The following is a 20,881-nucleotide window of genomic DNA, read 5'->3' as shown; positions in this document are numbered from 1 at the left end:
TATATCAACTTATATTGATCACGTGTGTTGGCCCGGATATAAGCGCGCGAGGGGTCTTACTGTGGGAGGAAACCGGAGTACCCGCGGAAAAACCCACGTGGTCGGGCAAGTGGCCCAATACCTTTTCACGTCCGATCGGGGAATCGAACCCCGTCGCCTAGGTGAAAGGGAAATGTGTTACCACTGTGCCAAACATCAGTATCATGTCCCCCTTCAGCACTGACAAGTCCTAGAAGGACGAGACAGTTGTATGATGTCCCTAACATCACTGACGAGTCCTAGAAGGACGAAACAGCTGTATGATGTTTCTAACATCATTGAAAAGTCCTAGAAGGACGAAACAGCTGTATGATGTTTCTAACATCACTGACAAGTCCTAGAAGGACGAAACAGCTGTATGATGTTTCTAACATCATTGACAAGTCCTAGAAGGACGAAACAGCTGTATGATGTCTCTGACATCACTGACAAGTCCTTGAAGGACGAAACAGCTGTATGATGTTTCTAACATCATTGACAAGTTCTAGGAGGACGGAACAGCTGTATGATGTCTCTGACATCACTGACAAGTCCTAGAAGGACGAAACAGCTGTATGATGTCTCTGACATCACTGACAAGTCCTTGAAGGACGAAACAGCTGTATGATGTTTCTAACATCATTGACAAGTTCTAGGAGGACGGAACAGCTGTGTGATGTCCCTAACATCATTGACGGGTCATTGAAGGACGAAACAGCTGTATGATGCAGTTTTGTTATTCATTTTTAGACATTTTCTTATTTATTGATAAATTCATATACAAAGGTGTTATTCTGTAACTTATTTTGAATGTTCTTCTACAGCTAAGTGTCAAACTGTTTCTGCTTTTGGTAGTTAGAATTTATCCCCTTGCGTTCAATATATCTTAAATGAAACAAAATGAGATTACCCTAGGTATTTTTCTCTGTTCCGATAAAAGCTCTTCAATAATATGCTTAGATGTCTTTATTTGTTAGCGTTGTATCTCCGATGACTTTAATGAAAATATCATTTTACTTCAATGTCATTTAAATAATGAGACATATCTTATATTTCCTTCGTCACAAAAGACAGAAAACAAAAGACAAACTTGATCAAGCATTGCAATGTAGGCTGGCAAAATTGGTCTTCTCAATATCTGTCCAAAATAGAAAGCATAAAAAAACTTGTGGCAGTGGAATGATTTCGTAGTGCCTATGAGATGCAGTAGAACTATATATACATCACATTTGACGTTTTTCATGTATATTATGGATATCATCTATCACACAAATACCCAAATACGAAATGTTAAGGTCGACTCATTTTAATTTACTAGTATATTAACGACAAAAATAAATCAAATGACATAAGAATATCTATTAATCTGTAAATGAGTTCTACTATACCTAACGGCGATAGAGTTAGACGTCACAGAACTGAAACGAACGTCAACACAGATTGAAATCAACATAATGTCTGGTCGAAACACCACAAGTCAATTTCAACTGTGAGTGATATGAACCTGGTGTTAATTACCCGATTTGATTTCTCATATCCCGGCCGTCGTACGCCGTACTAAGTAGGGTGTATTTAGTGATATCAAAACTATTATTGCCCGTAAATTGATATTAGTTTGGTTAACGATGATTATCAGCTTCTAATAAATCATAACGATTATCGCTTCCATTACTGCAGGGACGTAAAGGTCGGGGCCTGCTACAGGTGAAGTGTGTTTGTGTGTCTGGAGAAGAAATGGTCTCTCTGGTTTTCTCATAATACTCTACAAATGCATCATTTTTTGTGTGTTTTAAATGTACAGAAAATACCAATAGCAGCTCATCATCTTTAATTATTCAAAACTCTGTACAAGAAATTCAGTTTGTGATTTCATTGTATGTAATGAAAAGACATTTTGTTTTCAGAAAGGACGACATCAATTGTTGTCACTGTACCGAAATTACATTACCTGGAGTTGTCACTGTACCAAAAATACATTATCTGGAGTTGTCACTGTACCGAAGATACATTATCTGGAGTTGTCACTGTACCGAAGATACATTATCTGGAGTTGTCACTGTACCGAAAATACATTACATTGAGTTGTCACTGTACCGAAAATACGTTATCTGGAGTTGTCACTATACCGAAAATACATTACATTGAGTTGTCACTGTACCGAAAATACATTATCTTGAGTTGTCACTGTACCGAAAATACATTATCTGGAGTTGTCACTATACCGAAAATGCATTATCTGGAGTTGTCACTGTACCGAAAATACATTACATTGAGTTGTCACTGTACCGAAAATACATTACATTGAGTTGTCACTGTACCGAAAATACATTATCTTGAGTTGTCACTGTACCGAAAATACATTACATTGAGTTGTCACTATACCGAAAATACATTATCTGGAGTTGTCACTGTACCGAAAATACATTATCTGGAGTTGTCACTGTACCGAAAATACATTACATTGAGTTGTCACTATACCCAAAAGGCATTGCCTGTTGTTTTAACTATACTGAAAAGACACTTTTGTCATTGTTCAAAGCGACATTTTTCGTTTCAAAAAAAGATACAGGCCGCTAAGCTATACACTTATTTTAAACGAATAGATGCTTGGCTTACATGTTTTATCCATGTAACCTATAATCTAAATTCACCTGTATTCTAACGAATATATCAAATCTATCAAACGTTATGATCTGGCCAAACAATCATTTAAAGACTTCAACTTTGACCTTCTGGTTCATTATCTTAACACGGCGATTAGCAGCTGCGGTCCGTATAAACGGTTCTTAACTTTTGACCCTCCACTGCAAATGACATTGACCTTGCTTGGTGGCATCGTCCTGAAAGTAGCACCATTGCGTCACGATGTGTTCACATCTATGAGCCTTTGTTGTGCTAATTGTAGGCGAACGTAACTACATGTTTAGGCCGAACAGAAGACTCTATGACCTCTGAACTTTGACCTTGGGTTCTAAGTGAGTATGCTGTGCAACCAAATGTTTAGTTTCATATCGAAGTTTTGGGGCTTTTGGTTGTGGTGGGATATCATTGGGAACATTACACATCCTCCTTACGCTGTGGGAACGAAGGAGTGGGTTGGGAGCTTGTGTTTCCATGGACAAACATTTTACGAAACCGATTTACAGAAAATGAAGCAAAACTTTTAGGAATCGTGACCGACATGATTTGGATATCAGTGACGTAGATAACACGTGACCTTTTACAGGTGAGAAGGTGAAATGTCCCAAGAGACTCGACGAATGGCATGGCTTTGTTTATGGTCAGCGTTCTGACTAAACCTTGGATTTTACAAATGCAGTTACATGTAGTTCAAATTGGTTGGGTCGTTCTCGGAACGATAGCTCTTCTGATAACTGTATTGATACAAGGTACAGCTAGCCAGATGTAAGCGAATAAATGAGCTCAGAAGGCAAAGCGTCGGAGTAATATTATACCTCAGGTGGAGATCCGTGATGTGTGGTTCCAACCTCACAGAAGACATGTTGTGTTTTTAGTAAATTCAGATCATAGATTGTCCTGTACTGTTGTTTCTTTGGGAAAGACTCTTTCTATTTTTAGAAAGCATGCGATGATGTAACCACCTGCTACTACAAGGCTACTTCGATATGGCCTTGAATGATTGACTATTTATGCACAATATTTTGTGCAAGCCTCTCAAATTTCTAGGTGGTATCTTCCTTCCTTGTTTCAACATTTCGGGGATTTGTACTTTTCTAAACTTCATATATGAACTCTAACATGTTTTTGTCCACTATTATCACTGACAAGGACAACACAGGGGTATGATGTAGCTTTAAAACACATTTGGTTGGTATATGATACATCTATAATGATAAATTCAGATTCCATGTGTTCTTTATTTATGTGTGTCTTATCAGTGTATTTTGTTGCTTTACGCTCAAGATGTGATGTTTAATATTGAAAATAAAAATAAAACTTAAAACTGCATGAACATTTAAATAAATCAAAATGATATGACGATATGACGTGAACGACATTTTTTAAAATTACATATTTCTATGTTTGACTTGGTATGTTGTAGGTAAGAATTCGGAAGAGACACTCAAAGCCGAGTCGAAAACACTGAGTCACATGCTTTTGACGACACTACCCCGGTTCTCATCTAGAGAACGCAGCATTTTTTTTAACTGTGGAAGCAAATAATCATGTTTTGAAAGGTGCCTACATTTTGTGTGTCTTTGTAAAATCCTACATTTTACACCTCACTGTATATACTAATACAGTTTAGCCGAACTGACCTGTCAATTTGAATACATTCTCGTACACTTTACACCTCAATGTACATACAGTACTACATGTATTACAGTTAAGCCGAACTGACTTCTCGATTTTAATACAATCTCGTTCACTTCATATCTCATTGTACTACAGTATAGACGATCACACCTCCCGACTTTAATACATTCTGCAATACTGCACAACTAGTAATTAAATATATGTAAAGTTTCATTTCGTTACAAAATATTGAAAATGACGATTCAATACAAAACAGGTGTTTTGAAAAATATAGTATAGACGCAAAATACGAACTGTTTTTTCTTTTTTATTATTATTATTAAATAAATAAGAATACATGAAAACTCTGAGCATATTTAATGAGTACATTGACCAGGGGTCACTTGAACATCATCAATAGCCAAATCTCCGTGGTAGTCTCCTCCAGTCGTTCCTTCAATCTCGAACTGAAATGAACACACAATCTGTTAGTTTGTACATTTTTTAAGTAAAATAAAACCGAAAATTACACTTACTAAACACACTTATTTTTAGCGCATACCCTACTTTAATCAGCGCAATGACATATTAGCGCACTTAAAATCTTACCCGTAGAAACCAAAATTCTAAATTTGCGGTATTATTTCAGCACAAAAAGCTCTAAAATTCTGAACGGTTGCAGTATTACAGAAAAGTAAAACTTTTTTTTTTTTATAATTTTCGCGACAAATTTATTTATTTTGCGATTCTTAATTTGGTAAAACCGTGAAAACAATTACTCTATTAGATAATGAGTCAATGGTTATTATGATAAAAATAATTTATATTAATACAGTGTATTCATTAATTATACTATAGTTTTAAAATATTGATAGCTAATTCACTTAGTACGTTTTTGTCAAATAATTTTATAGTTTCTTGTCAATTGACCTATTGTATGGAAATAATGGGTCTTCTGAGGTGACTAAATTGCCGTTCACCAGTTCAGCGACAAGCTTGTCTGACCTCATTTTCTTTTCCATTACTATCTTTAACATTTCACTCGTGCCAAAGTTGCCATATTCAACACATTTTTACCCCCCCCCCCCCCCCCCCCCCTCCCAAAAAAAACGATTATGAAATTGCTCTTAATGAAAGATTTAATATCGATAAAAAGAGTAATTGTGTACAGAGCTGTGTGGATACCCTGTGTACTTACGTGGAAGCTTGAGGAACCGCCGATTCTCAGGTGCATAGTGGCATGATGCCAGATATCGTTATGGTTGCCAGTGATTGTTCGCATGAGGGCTCGTGAAGAGCCATGTACGAAGTACATCTTCAAGCTTCCGATGCCACTTCCGTTCATGTTGTACCAGAACCGGAAGCAGTATTCTCCGGCACGATAAGTAGGTGAGGTAAGGACAGCTGACTTATGAAAATGGCGAGAGGATTCCAGGAAGAGGTAGTGAGCTAGTCAACGAAATAAAGACGATAATTTGATAAATAAACTGCATTTCAATACTATGAATACTATGTATTTATATAATTATTTTACAGTTTATTAACTTATAGATACTGCAAGTAATTTAATTTTTGCGAAATATTATTTTTGCGGTAATTCATAAAGACGGGTTTTCTTGAATTTAAATTGTTCGCGAATGTTCATTAATTGAATAATTAGTACCAATACTGCATGCTTATCAACACCATATGAAAACTGACACATACAATGGTCAGTATATCAACAATAACTAATATCAAGGTACACAAGAGAAAAAAGATTGTGAAATATATGTTAACATTATAATCCATCGCGAATTAATGGTTTGTGTATTGTGATATAGTGAGAACGTAGTTTGAAGACAAAAATCGTACAATTATTGCTCTGAAGTTAAACTCAATAAAAATTACAAATACACCCGTTCAAATTATTATCTACATGTCAGAAAGGTTCAATATACATTTAGCTCTGATGATTTACTTGATGAAGATGAATTAATCAAAGATATATAGAGAATACATGGTCAGTGTCTTAAAATATAAGCTGTATTTTGGCGAGGGTAAAGAAAGACAAAAGTGGAGAGCCTTGGCGAGCCACTTTTGTCTTTCTGTCCCGAGCCAAAAATAAAGCTTATATTTTAAGACACTGACCATGTATTCTATTTATCCTGCAACAGTCATCAAAATAATCATCAAAAATAACCATTTTGAAGTGAAACGGTGTCAAAAATGACAGAAATTTGTTCGCCTTTTAAACGTAGTTTCACTTTGAAGTAGGTCAGTCGAACTGACGCACGTGCTAAGATTCCAAAATACAGCTGTTTTCCGTCACTGCCGTATACAGCAAAAATATATACGGTGGGTGTATTCCGACAATGCGGTGGCAGTTGCAGGATAAAATTAAATATATATATATATAAAGCACAACAAAAACTTTTCAGATTTTGAAAATGATTTGCCAAATCATGTCTAACCAGAAAGAAGTTTCATTAATGAAAATCTATTAACATTTATGGTATGGACAAGCAACTAAGATTGTATGTGATCGACATAAAAAAATAATAACAACAAATGACAAGATATTAATTCTCAAATACACAGCAAGGTCTAACTAACTGATTCATACACACTGATGACAACCCTTATTAGAATGACAACAGTGTTTTTTTACGGAAATATCACCTCAAGAAAGAACTTCGATACTGAAATTATTATAAACAAGAGGCCCAAAGGGCCTTAACGGTCACCTGAGATTTGAAATATTTCGGCCAACTAAATTGACCCTTTTTGGCCCCACCCATCAGTCCTAATGGGGTCAGTCTATGAAGAGTATTTGATTCTAACATATAGTTGATAAGAAGATTTTGGAAATTTCAGTAAATTTGACCCTTTTTGGCCCCGCCCACCAGCCCCTGGGGGTCAACCAGGGCCAACATGTACATAACATCAAACTGTAATCCCATGCTGATAATTTGAACCAAGTTAGAATGAATTCCAATACAAATCCAACAAATAATAGTCAAAAATGTGATTTCCCTATATAAACTATAGTAAAGTTTACCCCCTCCCAAGGGGCAAACGTGAGACCCCAGGGTCATGAAATTCACAATTTTGGTAAAGCACCTTAAGACCCTTCCATCTATGAAGAGTATTTGATTCTACCATATCTGAGAGTAGGGAAGAAGATTTTTGAAATTTTAGTCAATTTGACCCTTTTTGGCCCCGCCCACCAGCCCCTGGGGGTCAACCAGGGCCAACATGTACATACCATCAAACTGTCATCCCATGCTGATAATTTGAACCAAGTTAGAATGAATTCCAATACAAATCCAACAAATAATAGTCAAAATGTGATTTCCCTATATAAACTATAGTAAAGTTTACCCCCTCCCCAGGGGCAAACGTGAGACCCCATGGTCATGAAATTCACAATTTTGGTAAAGCACCTTAAGACCCTTCCATCTATGAAGAGTATTTGATTCTACCATATCTGAGAGTAGAGAAGAAGATTTTTGAAATTTCAGTCAATTTGACCCTTTTTGGCCCCGCCCACCAGCCCCTGGGGGTCAACCAGGGCCAACATGTACAAACCATCAAACTGTCATCCCATGCTGATAATTTGAAACCAAGTTAGAATGAATTCCAATACAAATCCAACAAATAATAGTCAAAAATGTGATTTCCCTATATAAACTATGGTAAAGTTTACCCCCTCCCAAGGGGCAAACGTGAGACCCCAGGGTCATGAAATTCACAATTTTGGTAAAGCACCTTAAGACCCTTCCATCTATGAAGAGTATTTGATTCTACCATATCTGAGAGTAGGGAAGAAGATTTTTGAAATTTTAGTCAATTTGACCCTTTTTGGCCCCGCCCACCAGCCCCTGGGGGTCAACCAGGGCCAACATGTACATACCATCAAACTGTCATCCCATGCTGATAATTTGAACCAAGTTAGAATGAATTCCAATACAAATCCAACAAATAATAGTCAAAAATGTGATTTCCCTATATAAACTATAGTAAAGTTTACCCCCTCCCAAGGGGCAAACGTGAGACCCCAGGGTCATGAAATTCACAATTTTGGTAAAGCACCTTAAGACCCTTCCATCTATGAAGAGTATTTGATTCTACCATATCTGAGAGTAGAGAAGAAGATTTTTGAAATTTCAGTCAATTTGACCCTTTTTGGCCCCGCCCACCAGCCCCTGGGGGTCAACCAGGGCCAACATGTACAAACCATCAAACTGTCATCCCATGCTGATAATTTGAACCAAGTTAGAATGAATTCCAATACAAATCCAACAAATAATAGTCAAAAATGTGATTTCCCTATATAAACTATAGTAAAGTTTACCCCCTCCCCAGGGGCAAACGTGAGACCCCAGGGTCATGAAATTCACAATTTTGGTAAAGCACCTTAAGACCCTTCCATCTATGAAGAGTATTTGATTCTACCATATCTGAGAGTAGAGAAGAAGATTTTTGAAATTTTAGTCAATTTGACCCTTTTTGGCCCCGCCCACCAGCCCCTGGGGGTCAATTAGGGCCAACATGTACATACCATCAAACTGTCATCCCATGCTGATAATTTGAACCAAGTTAGAATGAATTCCAATACAAATCCAACAAATAATAGTCAAAAATGTGATTTCCCTATATAAACTATGGTAAAGTTTACCCCCTCCCCAGGGGCAAACGTGAGACCCCAGGGTCATGCAATTCACAATTTTGGTAAAGCACCACAAGACCCTTTCATCTATAAAGAGTGTTTGACTCCACCATATCTGAGAGTAGAGAAGAAGATTTTTGAAGTTTTAGTCAATTTGACCCTTTTTGGCCCTACCCCTCAGGCCCCTGGGGGGTGGGGGACCATATAATTCACAATTTTGGTTGACCTTCAGCCATACAAACTTTCTGCCAAATTTTATTGAATTCTGTTAAGTGGTTTTGGAGAAGAAGTCGAAAATGTAAAAAGTTTACGGACGCACGACGCACGACGACGGACAAAAGGCGATTAGAATAGGTCACTTGAGACTTCGTCTCAGGTGACCTAAAAAGCCACACAATACATTAGCAAGTTACAATAAACCTTTGGGACTACAAAGTACACAAGAAGTATCTACCACCTTACATCTTAAATGATTCGACAAAAGACAAACAAGATATTTGCACCATTCAAATAAATTTAGATTTAGATACTAAAGAGACAAAATGAATTGGATCACACAGCTGTTTGGTCCTTATAGGACTCGTCAGTGTTGCAGAAAAAACCCATGAACCTGATACTCAAAGAATGACTCAAGAACCTCAATATCCAAGGACTCTTCAGTGATGCCAAATGGCCGAAAGTGATAGCAGAGGACAACACACTCAAAGGCCAAAAAGAAATGTAAAATATCTGTAATTTGTGGTGCAAATAACACTTCATTCGATCAATTTCAGCATTTTCAGGAAAATATACATATTCTTAACCATGTCACTATTCAAATGAATCGAAGCGTAACAAACATCTTACAAGTGACTACCACCTCCAATCTCAAAGGATTTACAAAAGACACAAGATATTTGCCCCTGTAAACTGTCAAAATGAATTAACATGGATCACACAGCTGTTGGTCCTTTTAGGACTCGTCAGTGATGCAGAAGAAGAACCCTTGAATCTGATACTCTAAGAAACCTACTAAAACTTCGATATTCAAAGAATGGCCCAAAAACTTCGATATTCAAAAATTGGCCAAAGAACGTCGATATTCAAAGCATGACCCAAAAACTTCGATATTGAAAGAATGACCAAAAAAATTCGATATTCAAAGAAAGACCACAGACCTTTAATATTCAACAACAAATTACCACAAAAAAACTTCGATATCCAAAGAATGACCAAAAAACATTGATGAAAGCTTTTGACGTAAAACAGGGCAAATTGTAATCAACCAATACGAATATCTAGATGAGATAAAGGGTCTTCCTATGAATATCCAGACTTGAGAGCATTGGCACAAGACAAAATAATATTTTATATAGGTATATATACTTACCAGAAGCACTGTTGTCGTGGTCAGCATGAGGACCAGTGTGACTGCTAGGGGTATTACCATGACCAACTGACCAGTTCATAGTATCAGTTGTTGACTGTGTCCATCCACAGAGACCATTGTCAAAACTACATGTCGTAGCTAGAATGTACAAATACAATCCTAAATATCTGCCAAAGTTGCGTCAAATCAAGCATTTAATCTCAACGGGGAACGCTTAAAAAACTTAGTATTGTCATTCAATGATTTTTTTTTGAAATGTTAATTGGTCTTTCTTAATGTTTCTTCTTGAATAATGCAGTTCTCCAGAATTGTCGTTAGCATTGTATTAATACATTAGTTTAGTAAAATTTCACAAAGAAAATCACGCTTTGAAAACATGAAAATAATGTAAAATTCTTTTGTATCTGGAAAATAAAAACAAATATATCGTTTGAAAATCATTGTAAAACATGTCTTTCATGTGCGTTCTGAATTCAGTTTTATTTTAGAGAGAGGGGGAAAATGAAAAAGAAAGAAAGAAAATAAATATGATAAAAAGTATGTTTTATAGTTAAGATATAGATCCCAGAAAAATGTTAGCAGTATGTATCAAATGAATGTCATTGAAAATAGTGTCTCATCCTGATATGGGTGACTGCAGTTCAGGTAAACTGGTTCTTTGCTTCCCGTTTGTTATACATCTAAGCAGCCTTGACCTTTGATGCTATTTGTTACAGAATGCACGTAATAGTCATAATCAGAATGTAACTCGATAGAGATAATTGCCATATTGAACGTGATAATTCTTGACTGTCTCGACTATGATAAATACCAGAAGTGAAATCTGATTGTTTGGAAATGTATATTTCCTCGATGCATGCCGATGATTAAGGAAATTCCATATTGAAAATGATAGTAACATGATACCTAGAAATAAATGTGGCATAATGTGTTAAGGATGCATTACACGTGCGTCATTTCCCGTTATCTGTTTTAATTTGTGAATTCTTTACTGCAATCTGGTATAATTTAAAGATAACTGAAGTTACCTTGTCCAAAAACTAGTACGTATGCTGATTAATGTGTCCAAACAAATGACCAATACATATAAATATTCAACCAAAAGTTGTCAGAGGACGACCTAGATTGCCGAGTAATTTGAAATTCATAACAATTTTTTTTCTTGAATTTTTAATGCCAAATATGCAAGCCCTATCTCGTAAGCGTCATATACATTTGTCACTGTTAAAGATTTTTAGAAGTAGGCCAAAGGCCATGGTCAGCAGGTCAGCAAATATTGCACCAATGGAAAGGTCTTGTCACAAGGAACACACAAGTAAACTGACCCCTATCTCTAGAATATTAAAATTATAAATAAAACTGAGCCTAAGCATCAAACTAGGGGCAGATAATCTAGTATTAGAATTTAGCTTGGCAATTCTCAACAAAAAAGCTTAGGGTCTGTTGGCCAGTCTACCATATGAGTATTGACACTGTAATCTGGTTGTCTACAGACGCTGAGGCCGATACCGTGGTATACCAATAGCTACGCTGGACTTCGTATCGGCGAGCTAAAATTAATTTTGATGTGGAACTCTTTGGGGGGGAAAAAGTTTTATCATAGTCAGATAACATACACCCTTAACACTCAAAAACATAGTTTGTTTTAGCTATTCTATTATGATACTTACCGCCATTGGTTACATGATCTGTGGAAAAAAGGGGAGAATATGTTCCATAAGATAATGTTTACGGATAAAGAAGACAATTTTATAATGCCACATCTCAATGTGCAAAGTATATGCAATATTATCTATCTAGCAACTTCCAGTTAGAGTTATTTAAAGATGTCGGAGTATCACAATACTGATGGGATCAAATTTACCATTGAAATGTAGTCAGATTGATTAATTTTCACTTTGAATGCTATCTGATTTCACAATTTCACCCAAGATGCGTTCATAGCGATAACAGATACAACCAGATATCCGTTCAGAGTTCATATTTGCCTTTCAGAAAATGTTTTTTTTAATGTCTTTGTTTTTTTTCTTCAAATCATCAAGAAAAGGATTTCGATTAAAAACTAATCCATTCATTCATGGTCATCAAAGTGATTGATGCAAAGCTATAGTGAGTGTTATCTGAAGCAACACGCAAAGCGTTGGCGTAACACAGGTCAACATGGCGCACAAATGGCGGCATATCATTTTATGTTATCTAAAACGTAACTGCAATCATAAATGCAGATTTAATGAGTTAAAAAAAAAATTAATTCCTCTAGCAAAAAAAAGGTAACGCTGAGTTTGGGAGCCTAAGACCCAGCCCCGAAAACTCATGTACCCTCACGTACGGCATTCGTTCAACACCACTTTCATACCGCTTTGAAATAATCAAAATGAAATAAAAAATAATAATAATGAAGTAAATCACTTAGCTATCGCGAACACTTAACTTACTTCTTCAGACATATTCGTGAACACATGATTTTTTTTTCTTTTCTTTTCTTTGTTTATTTAATAAGCATATCTATATTGGTAAAATTGTGCATCAGTTAACTAAAACACTTTACCTTATGATATATGAAGCCGTAATTAACTTCTCATTTGTTATATTTCCGAGGTAGAACGTAACTAACAGGTGGATTTAAAAGTAATGACGTCATACATACGGGGTGCTGATGTAATGTGTGTGATTACAGGCGCATGGGTAGCGACAGGAGCGGAAGTGTGGTGCGGGGCGGAAGTCTGGTGTTGGCCAGACGTTTGGTGTGGAACAACCGTAGCGTGTGTATCGGGACGGGCGACACAACCGTAATAAATCTGGACCTCCTTGGCATCTTGGTCGCTTAGTCGGACTCGTTGGCCGATGGTGACACCGCTATGTTTTGGGACGATGGTCATCTTGCTCCTGTCGATGGCGAAGGCGTAAGCACTGTAATGCATGACGGAGCCATAGTCGTAGGGCATACCCAGATGATCAATGGTGCGGCCCAACACATACTTGTTGAAGTTACTCTCATGACCTGAATTCGTTAAAATATCAAAGAAAAAATTAGAATGCCCCATAATGAATATTTCAAATTTCCTAAGATGATTTCTTTCGAGATCTAGAGTGCATGTTACCCTCCATGTCAATTCGTTATTCTCCTTGAACGTTTCCATACAAATCTTATATTTTTTGTTATATTTTTTTGTCCCTCCTTTAATAGATTTGGAATATTAATTATGATTTCAGTAATATTTCGTATTCTTTGTTGAATTTCTATGGATTGCAGACATCAAACCTTCGGACATGTGTTCGTATATTCAATATATATCTCAAATATCTAACACGAACTCTCAGGAGAGCAGGTGATGAAAACCTATCTATCGAGTTCTGATGTTAATCAAACTTAAATATCATAGAGAACGTAAAAAACTATCGATAAATATTCCATACATATGTTAAATCTCAGATTTTTTTCCCAGTAATGCATGTTTTCTTCAACATGTTCCTTTTCTATGGATCTCTGAGATATAAAGTCTCTATATCGTGTTTGCATTTAAACAAAGTAAACAAAGACAGACTAGAAAATCACTGGTTTACAGTATTATTATTGAATTGATTGAAATCCTATTACAATTAAAATCTGATACATTTATTTCAATGATTAAATTAAATAACTTGATAGCTGTTCTGCCGTGTGTGTTATGGCTTCACAGCTTTAAAAAGGGGATAAATCTGATTTTACATTTTATATTCAGGCTTTGAATACTACATTTATCATTATCAGTCTCATTGTGTCTGAGATGAATGCTAATGATGGCATTTTACCCCTACCGCTCCAGTTTCTGAATACTAGTCAAACACACGTGGTACCTGCTATGATTGCCAGCTCGCTGTGGCATAGGAAAATTATGTTTACAATCTTTCTATAATGTTTTTGCTTACAATCTATCTCTATTGTTTTTGTTTACACTTTATTTCTATTGATTTTGTTCTCACGTTACGACAAAGTTTTTAAGCCAATAAGAATGCCTGTTTCCAATTGACATAGTTTTCAAGTGTAAACCATTCAGGTTACAATGCCAACAACATTGCCGCTACACATAATTTGTGACGTATGCAAAAAATGTGCATGTTAAATAGATTACCATGTTGGATGTTGTCCCAGTTGATGGTTACGTAATCGTCACGATCAGCACGGCTTTGCTCGTGCCAGAATCCGAGCGCGTGCAAGATCTCGTGGATGACGGTTCCGTGACGTAAGCATCCTCGTCCAAGAGTTACGTCTGATCTGTGTCCACTCATGTATCCGATAGGTGTATGACAGCTGTACATAATAAAATCCAATATTACATGAATATATCCGTTTTTCGGCATAGCCGTATACTATTCTTTTGGCCCGGATATGACGCGACAGGTGGCGTTACTGGTCAAAGTGAAGTATGTGATTGGTCAATGTAGCGGTCAATGCAAAATGAAGATATGCAGTTAAAAACGAAACAAAGTTAAGATTGAATACAAGGTTAATAAGTGGATGTATCTTTTCAAATGACACATTAATAAAATTATATTCCTGATGCAAATGCAGTCTTATTATGACCAAAAATGATTCAAACTGATATACTTTTGTTATCTGTGCTGAAACACATTAGTTCGTTAATTTATTTCATCAGTAGATTTATATTATAACCACAGGCATTAAAACAAACTATGCCGTTTATCTTTCTTAAAGATATTTCTTGATGAAGATCAGTTCGTTTGCATATAGATGACAGCACTATTCAATTTTTCATTTCATTTCATCCAACTTATTCATGTTAACAGACAAACAAAATTCAGGTAAAACAAAAACAACTAAATGTAACTATCTTTATCATTTATCAATCAAGTATATTAACGTTCAATTTTGTTTCGTGTTTATTCAACCATATTTCTTTTAACAAATAGCATGGTGTCATTCCTCGACATGCCACAGTTTTCAGGTCCTATTTCATTTTGGATCTGTTTATCCAGTTATAGACGATTACTTCAGGAAATGTTTCAATAACGTGGTACACAAACAACTTGTTTCTCCGAAAAAACATTGATTTTTGCTGCTTTCGAACAGAATACTTAGAACAGAAATGATATTAACTTGTCCCTGACGACCGACGCGCGGGAATTTTGAAACTGCCTGTGTTTGATCAAAATCATTGCGACATAGATAAGAATTCTTCGGATGTTGTAAATTAAACATATTTTAGTATGGTGTTTTCTAGCTTAAGAATTAAAAAAAATAAGGATTTGAATAGATTACAAATTGATCTATCGATGTATATTCACCGAAAAAGAATTCAATCGCGAAGCTGTCTCTGAAGAGTGAACTTTAGTTTTTGGTCTATTCATTAATAGTCCAATAGATCATATAGTTCAATCGGTTAAAAAAACAAATTCGGAAAAAAATTGCATATTACAGAAAATAAGACATGTAGATATGAGCATGACGTCATATTTACCCGGAACCGGAAGAGAACTGGATGTATGTGTGCTCGTTGGTTCGGGGAACGAAAGTGATGCAGCTCTGGCCGTTGACCAACGTTTTGGTCATGATTTCATCCATGGCCTTCTTGAAAATAGCCCTATGAGAAGCAGCTGCATAGAAACATACTTTATTAACGTCAGGCAACATTGATTTTACATAGCATACCTCTGTACATACGTACCAAGCGTTCTAATGATCTGTGTGATAAAACTCTACCATAATGCATTGCGATACCTTACAAACACCTTTGAAAATGATTGACGTCAGGCTCAAAGATGCCTATATCTCAAAGCAAGATGGCGCCATTCGCATATGAATATTTCTAGAAAAATTACATCAATATTATCACTGTTTACTCATTTAGTAAGCAATTAAAGAATTGTATTCAACTATCAGTCAGTAGGTTGGCAGGAAAATAGATAATTCAATTGAAGGTGTTTAATCACCGATAAAAGTTTTTTATGATCGATTTAAAACAAGAATAGGCTGTCTACATAAAGTTAAAAACTTATTATCACCTTATCAAACCTTATTAAACCTTATTGTTACCACCCTCCAAAACTCTGAGCTTCTGCTTTTGACTTTTAAATTTGAAGTTTTTTAAGTAATTGAATTTCTACCGTACTGTTCTTTCTCTGTTTTCATATGCAACTTCCGGATTTAAAAGTGTTTATTTTAAGTGGTTGTTATTTATTGTTTTCTTTTTTGTTTTGTTTTCACGCACAGTGTGTACACTGCTGGCGATGAAGAATCTTTAAGAACTTACTATCATGGGTAGATTGGACAGTGTAAGGAACAACTCCATTTGGCCAATGGTGACGGCTCCCAATTATGGCATTCTTGTGCTGCAGTAAAATATTCACAAATATTGATCCTCATGAAAATTTGATACAAAAGTCATCTTTCACTATATGTCCTTGTGCCGATTGACTGCTGTTTAACATATTAAACGATCTTAATCAAAGATCTCAACTCAATCCATAAAACCAGTGTTTTGATTGGTCAAATCCCTTTTTGGTTTTTTGAATATATAGCGGATAGAAATATCAAAATATTAGTTACACGAGTGAAATATATTTGGTATTACTGAAGATACTGTTAGATATTCTGTTTATTACATTTTTACAACAAAATATACTGGGTCAGCTTTAAATTTTCTCCATTGTCGTTTGTAATCAGTGTTTTGATTGGTCAAATCAGAAAAGGTGAACAAATGTAATGAATACAACTATTTAATGCAAATTCTCCCTCGATATATCATAATTCCCTGTTATATAGGCGACAGCTTGACAAATTCTGACATCTTTTTGAATCCTGACGAGAAGAATTATGTTTATAACTGCAATATCATCTGTAGTATGATTTTAACTAATTGTATATCATTTCATATGTATACTTACAGTCGGGCTATCACCTCCTCGTAGAACAATATCACCCTCGAAAAGCCCTACAATTTAAGAAAAACCATCAGTATAATAACAGATTCATGATTAATAATATGTTTCTTAAGCTGAAACTCATAATGATGTGTTTTGGCAATATGTCAATTTACACCTCGTGAATATTTTTCATGGTAAAATTTTAAAATTTTAAAATTTAATAAAGTATATTATCATATTTTAAATGGCGCATTGCAAGTGAAAGAAAATAATCATGTACATGTACCTTAAAATTAGCGAAAATATTCATACCGCAAAGAAAGCACTATAAAAGAGTAAAAACAGGGAGTTCTCTCCAAAATAAATTAAAATTAGTTTTAGGTACTTTTAACTTGCATATTGCTCTGTCGATCATTTTAACTATAACGTTGGTGGGAATAACAGTATTTACATTGTAAGATGTGTTTTTTTTAATATACATTGTGATAGATTTAAACAGATGTTCGCAAATCTAAACACACTCACCTGGGTTTTCCTCGGGATAATAATCAGCATCGAAATCATCATCAAGGTTGTCTGTGGAGTAAAAAGAGTTATACATCACCTTAAACTTAATATGATTATTTTTAAACACACTTTGGTATTTTGCAAAAGTGAAAGCCGCATACATATATTAACTTGAATATCAGCTTTAGAACATTGTGTATTTCAGCCATTGTTATATAACCAATTATATTAATAAATTATTGAAATGTCTTCATAAGATAACTATCTCAACACCAACTTAAGACTAATTATTATTATTATTTATTGTAGTAGGCTTTCGGAAAATTATCGGTAGTTATCGACTGAAAGGATAATTAACACAAACAACACCCAACGATATTGTTCGTAGTTTATCTACTAGATTTATGTAACCAATTCATGTTCTTTGTAGGTGACCGTTTTGTAATTTGCTCGCGTCTTGATAAAATGGTGGCTTGCCACAAAAATTCAGCAAGTCATTTGTCTGTTTTATCGCTATTACTATTGATCACTATAAATAACACAGGTGTGCTGAAATGAACACACTATTGTCCGAGGTATGACATTCAGAGTCTATTGAATGATGTAGCTTTACAAACAAGATTCACAAAAGCAATATGGTATGTTTGCGCGATCGGGGACATTTACAGACCTATCACTGCCGCTTTTCGACTTTCTCGTCGTTTTTATGAACAAGCTTACAGGTGAGCTAAAAAAAATGGAGGTTAATACGTAATTTACTGATAAAATGTATGAATATTGATCATACTTCATAACAATCATCAAATTTGATAAACAAACCTGTCATCATAAAATTCAAAAATAGGGAATGGCATTTAAGAAAAATCTTCTTGTCAATTTTAATACTTACCAAATGTATCAACCTGTAAAATAAACGATCTGGGATGAATATTGCAATAAAATAATTTTTCATCAATGCCTTGTCATCATCGCAGTCAGAAGAAATACGTCCCATTTATTAATTTAATATAAATAATCAAAGTACTTTAATATGACAGTTCTGGGATTAAAAGTATATCACTCTCAGATTTTATTATAAACAAATTACAAGTCAGAGATGACATTTTAGAAAATGAGTCTTTGTTTTCCAGTAATAAAGATTACATTGCAGAATCAACTTTAAAATCTGGAGACATCATGGAATTCGATTGCCACAAGTTTGTTCTATTTTTCACTGCAAACAACCAAAAAGAGATCATTCTTGACTTGAAAAAACAAAACATTGAGAATACAAATAAAACCTCAAACCTGGTCGACCGGCAGAGCTGCCACGACGCCGAAAAGAAAAATGCATAAAACTATTGGGTGCATATTGAGTCCTTTCTGCTTCTAAGACGAACTGATAAGGACATGAATCTGATAACCTTATATAGGGCTGTCCTCCATTCCAGGTCGCTCTATGGAGATCCATATCAAACAAAATTTAGACAAAGTGTGTCGGGTTCAAGGTAAACCTAAAATGATCTATTTACAGGAGAATAAACAAAAATGTACTCTTGAAAATAAAAATTGATTGGACGAGAGCATAAAACAAATAAATGAATATAGATAAATAAACAAACAAAAATTAACATGGGGACACTTGAATGAGTATATAGCTATCATGACCATGTATTTTCAAGACATTCTCTATGGAAATTTTCGTCAAATATTGCGTTTTAAAAGTGAAAACAGGTTAGAGAAATAAACTATCGGGCATAATTACAAGTAGTGAGCAGATCAAAATGATATCGGTGCAAGGAAATAGAAGGTTTCCGAATGAGATCATTGTGGTTACTATAGAACTTCATCAACCTGCAGCTCTTGAGCATCTGTGTCAAAGCGTAATTTCCTTTTCGTCAGCTGTCGACGTTTATCACATATACCGTGATAAAAAGGACATAAAAAAATCAAAACCATACGACCTGTAAATTCATTGGAAGCAGGTGTGATCAATCGAGAATAGTTAAGTAAACGCGTTGGTAAGCTTCGAAACATCAAGTCTCATATGAAAATACCAGCAAATGTCGTCCGTCAAGAGAGACACGATTTGATCCCATAGATATGTCAAAAGAACAATGGAAAATCCTCTAAACCAAAACAATATGTTATCGACCAGGAAGATGTGGATGGCCAAAGGGCACACAGGCGTGTTATTCAGTTTTCAGTGATTCTATTGGACAAGGAAAGGGAAGTATTGGCCAATTAAAATGGGACTGAACATATGTCAAAGAAGACCGTGATGTGGAATAAACAAACATTCTTTGGATACTAGATAGTTGTATTAAACAACAGGAAATACCGACATGAAAAAAAAACCAGAATTCTAAGTTGGACCGAAATGTATGGTGACCCCTGAAAATGAACAAATACAATAAACCCAGAAACGTATTCTGTTTCATCGACGAAAACCGTCAGGTAAACTCCCTTCTATTTTACGTTCTCAAAATGAGAACAGGGGTAGTGACAACGGAGTTACAAGGTATATCAACAACCATATGACGACCTGAAATGCATGTCTGTATTCTGATTGGTGCCATTATTCAGTTTTCAGAGTCCAGATGAAGCATGTTGTATAAGACAAGGTTACAACTACTTTATGTGGTGTTAGAGGTTTAAGGTTTTTCTTTAGGACTCATATTTGTGACAGTGAAAAGTTTTTTTGGGTGATTATGACGTCACGATCTCATTTTGTTTCTTATATTTTGTCCGATATATAAAGTTAGATGTGTTCGATAGTTTTTCATTTGTATTCCCTTTGTTATCACCCCAATTCTCACAAGAAGAACATGTCATTAGTTGGATTCTACCTAGAATGGCGTGTTAGGTGTCGAGATCCAAGCAGAAGGTAGTAACTTTTCTTGAAAGTATTTCTGGTTTGCATTTGAGGATATTTGTGCATAAAAATAGCCTGTAATATAAAAACATTTGAACAAATACATACCTGTGCTACTGCAGTAGCCACACAGCATGCATTATTGAAAAATAAACTGTAAGGACATGCTTTAGCGGTCGGATGGCGCAGTGGTAACACACTCTCGTTCGCCTAGGCGAGCGGGGTTCGATTTCCCGATAGGACGCGCTAAAAGGTTTGGGGTTCATCTGTGTAATCTGGTTTCTTCCCAAAGTAAGACCACTCACACGCTTTTATCTGGGACAACGAGAGTGATTATTTATATAGCTTGTTTCAGAGTTGT

The 20,881-nt window shown here is 35.5% G+C and overlaps 1 protein-coding gene across 1 annotated transcript; it reads right to left on the bottom strand.

Moving 5' to 3' along the window:
- Positions 1–4,587: 4,587 nt before the first annotated feature.
- LOC117338499 (zinc metalloproteinase nas-6-like) lies at positions 4,588–19,043 on the bottom strand. The gene is made up of 12 exons (XM_033899858.1): positions 18,954–19,043; positions 18,556–18,568; positions 17,685–17,735; positions 17,181–17,227; positions 16,547–16,625; positions 15,755–15,890; positions 14,408–14,586; positions 12,943–13,296; positions 11,966–11,983; positions 10,296–10,433; positions 5,474–5,724; positions 4,588–4,742 (listed from the first exon to the last, which is right to left on the bottom strand). Exons 1-12 carry the CDS (start codon positions 19,014–19,016, stop codon positions 4,653–4,655), a joined length of 1,419 nt encoding a protein of 472 aa, XP_033755749.1. The 5' UTR covers positions 19,017–19,043; the 3' UTR covers positions 4,588–4,652.
- Positions 19,044–20,881: the final 1,838 nt, after the last annotated feature.

Source organism: Pecten maximus, chromosome 1 (assembly GCF_902652985.1).
Source record: "Pecten maximus chromosome 1, xPecMax1.1, whole genome shotgun sequence".
Classification (NCBI taxonomy): Eukaryota; Metazoa; Mollusca; class Bivalvia; order Pectinida; family Pectinidae; genus Pecten; species Pecten maximus.
This window is presented reverse-complemented; position numbering and strand designations above follow the sequence as displayed.

Excerpts from the sequence above, each read along its gene's own strand:
- LOC117338499 (XM_033899858.1), bottom strand. The coding sequence starts at position 19,016 with ATGCACCCAATAGTTTTATGCATTTTTCTTTTCGGCGTCGTGGCAGCT. Across the intron at positions 16,626-17,180 it reads GAGGAGGTGATAGCCCGACT|CACAAGAATGCCATAATTGG; the intron begins GTAAGTATACAT and ends ATTTTACTGCAG. Across the intron at positions 4,743-5,473 it reads GCGGTTCCTCAAGCTTCCAC|TTCGAGATTGAAGGAACGAC; the intron begins GTAAGTACACAG and ends TGTTCATTTCAG.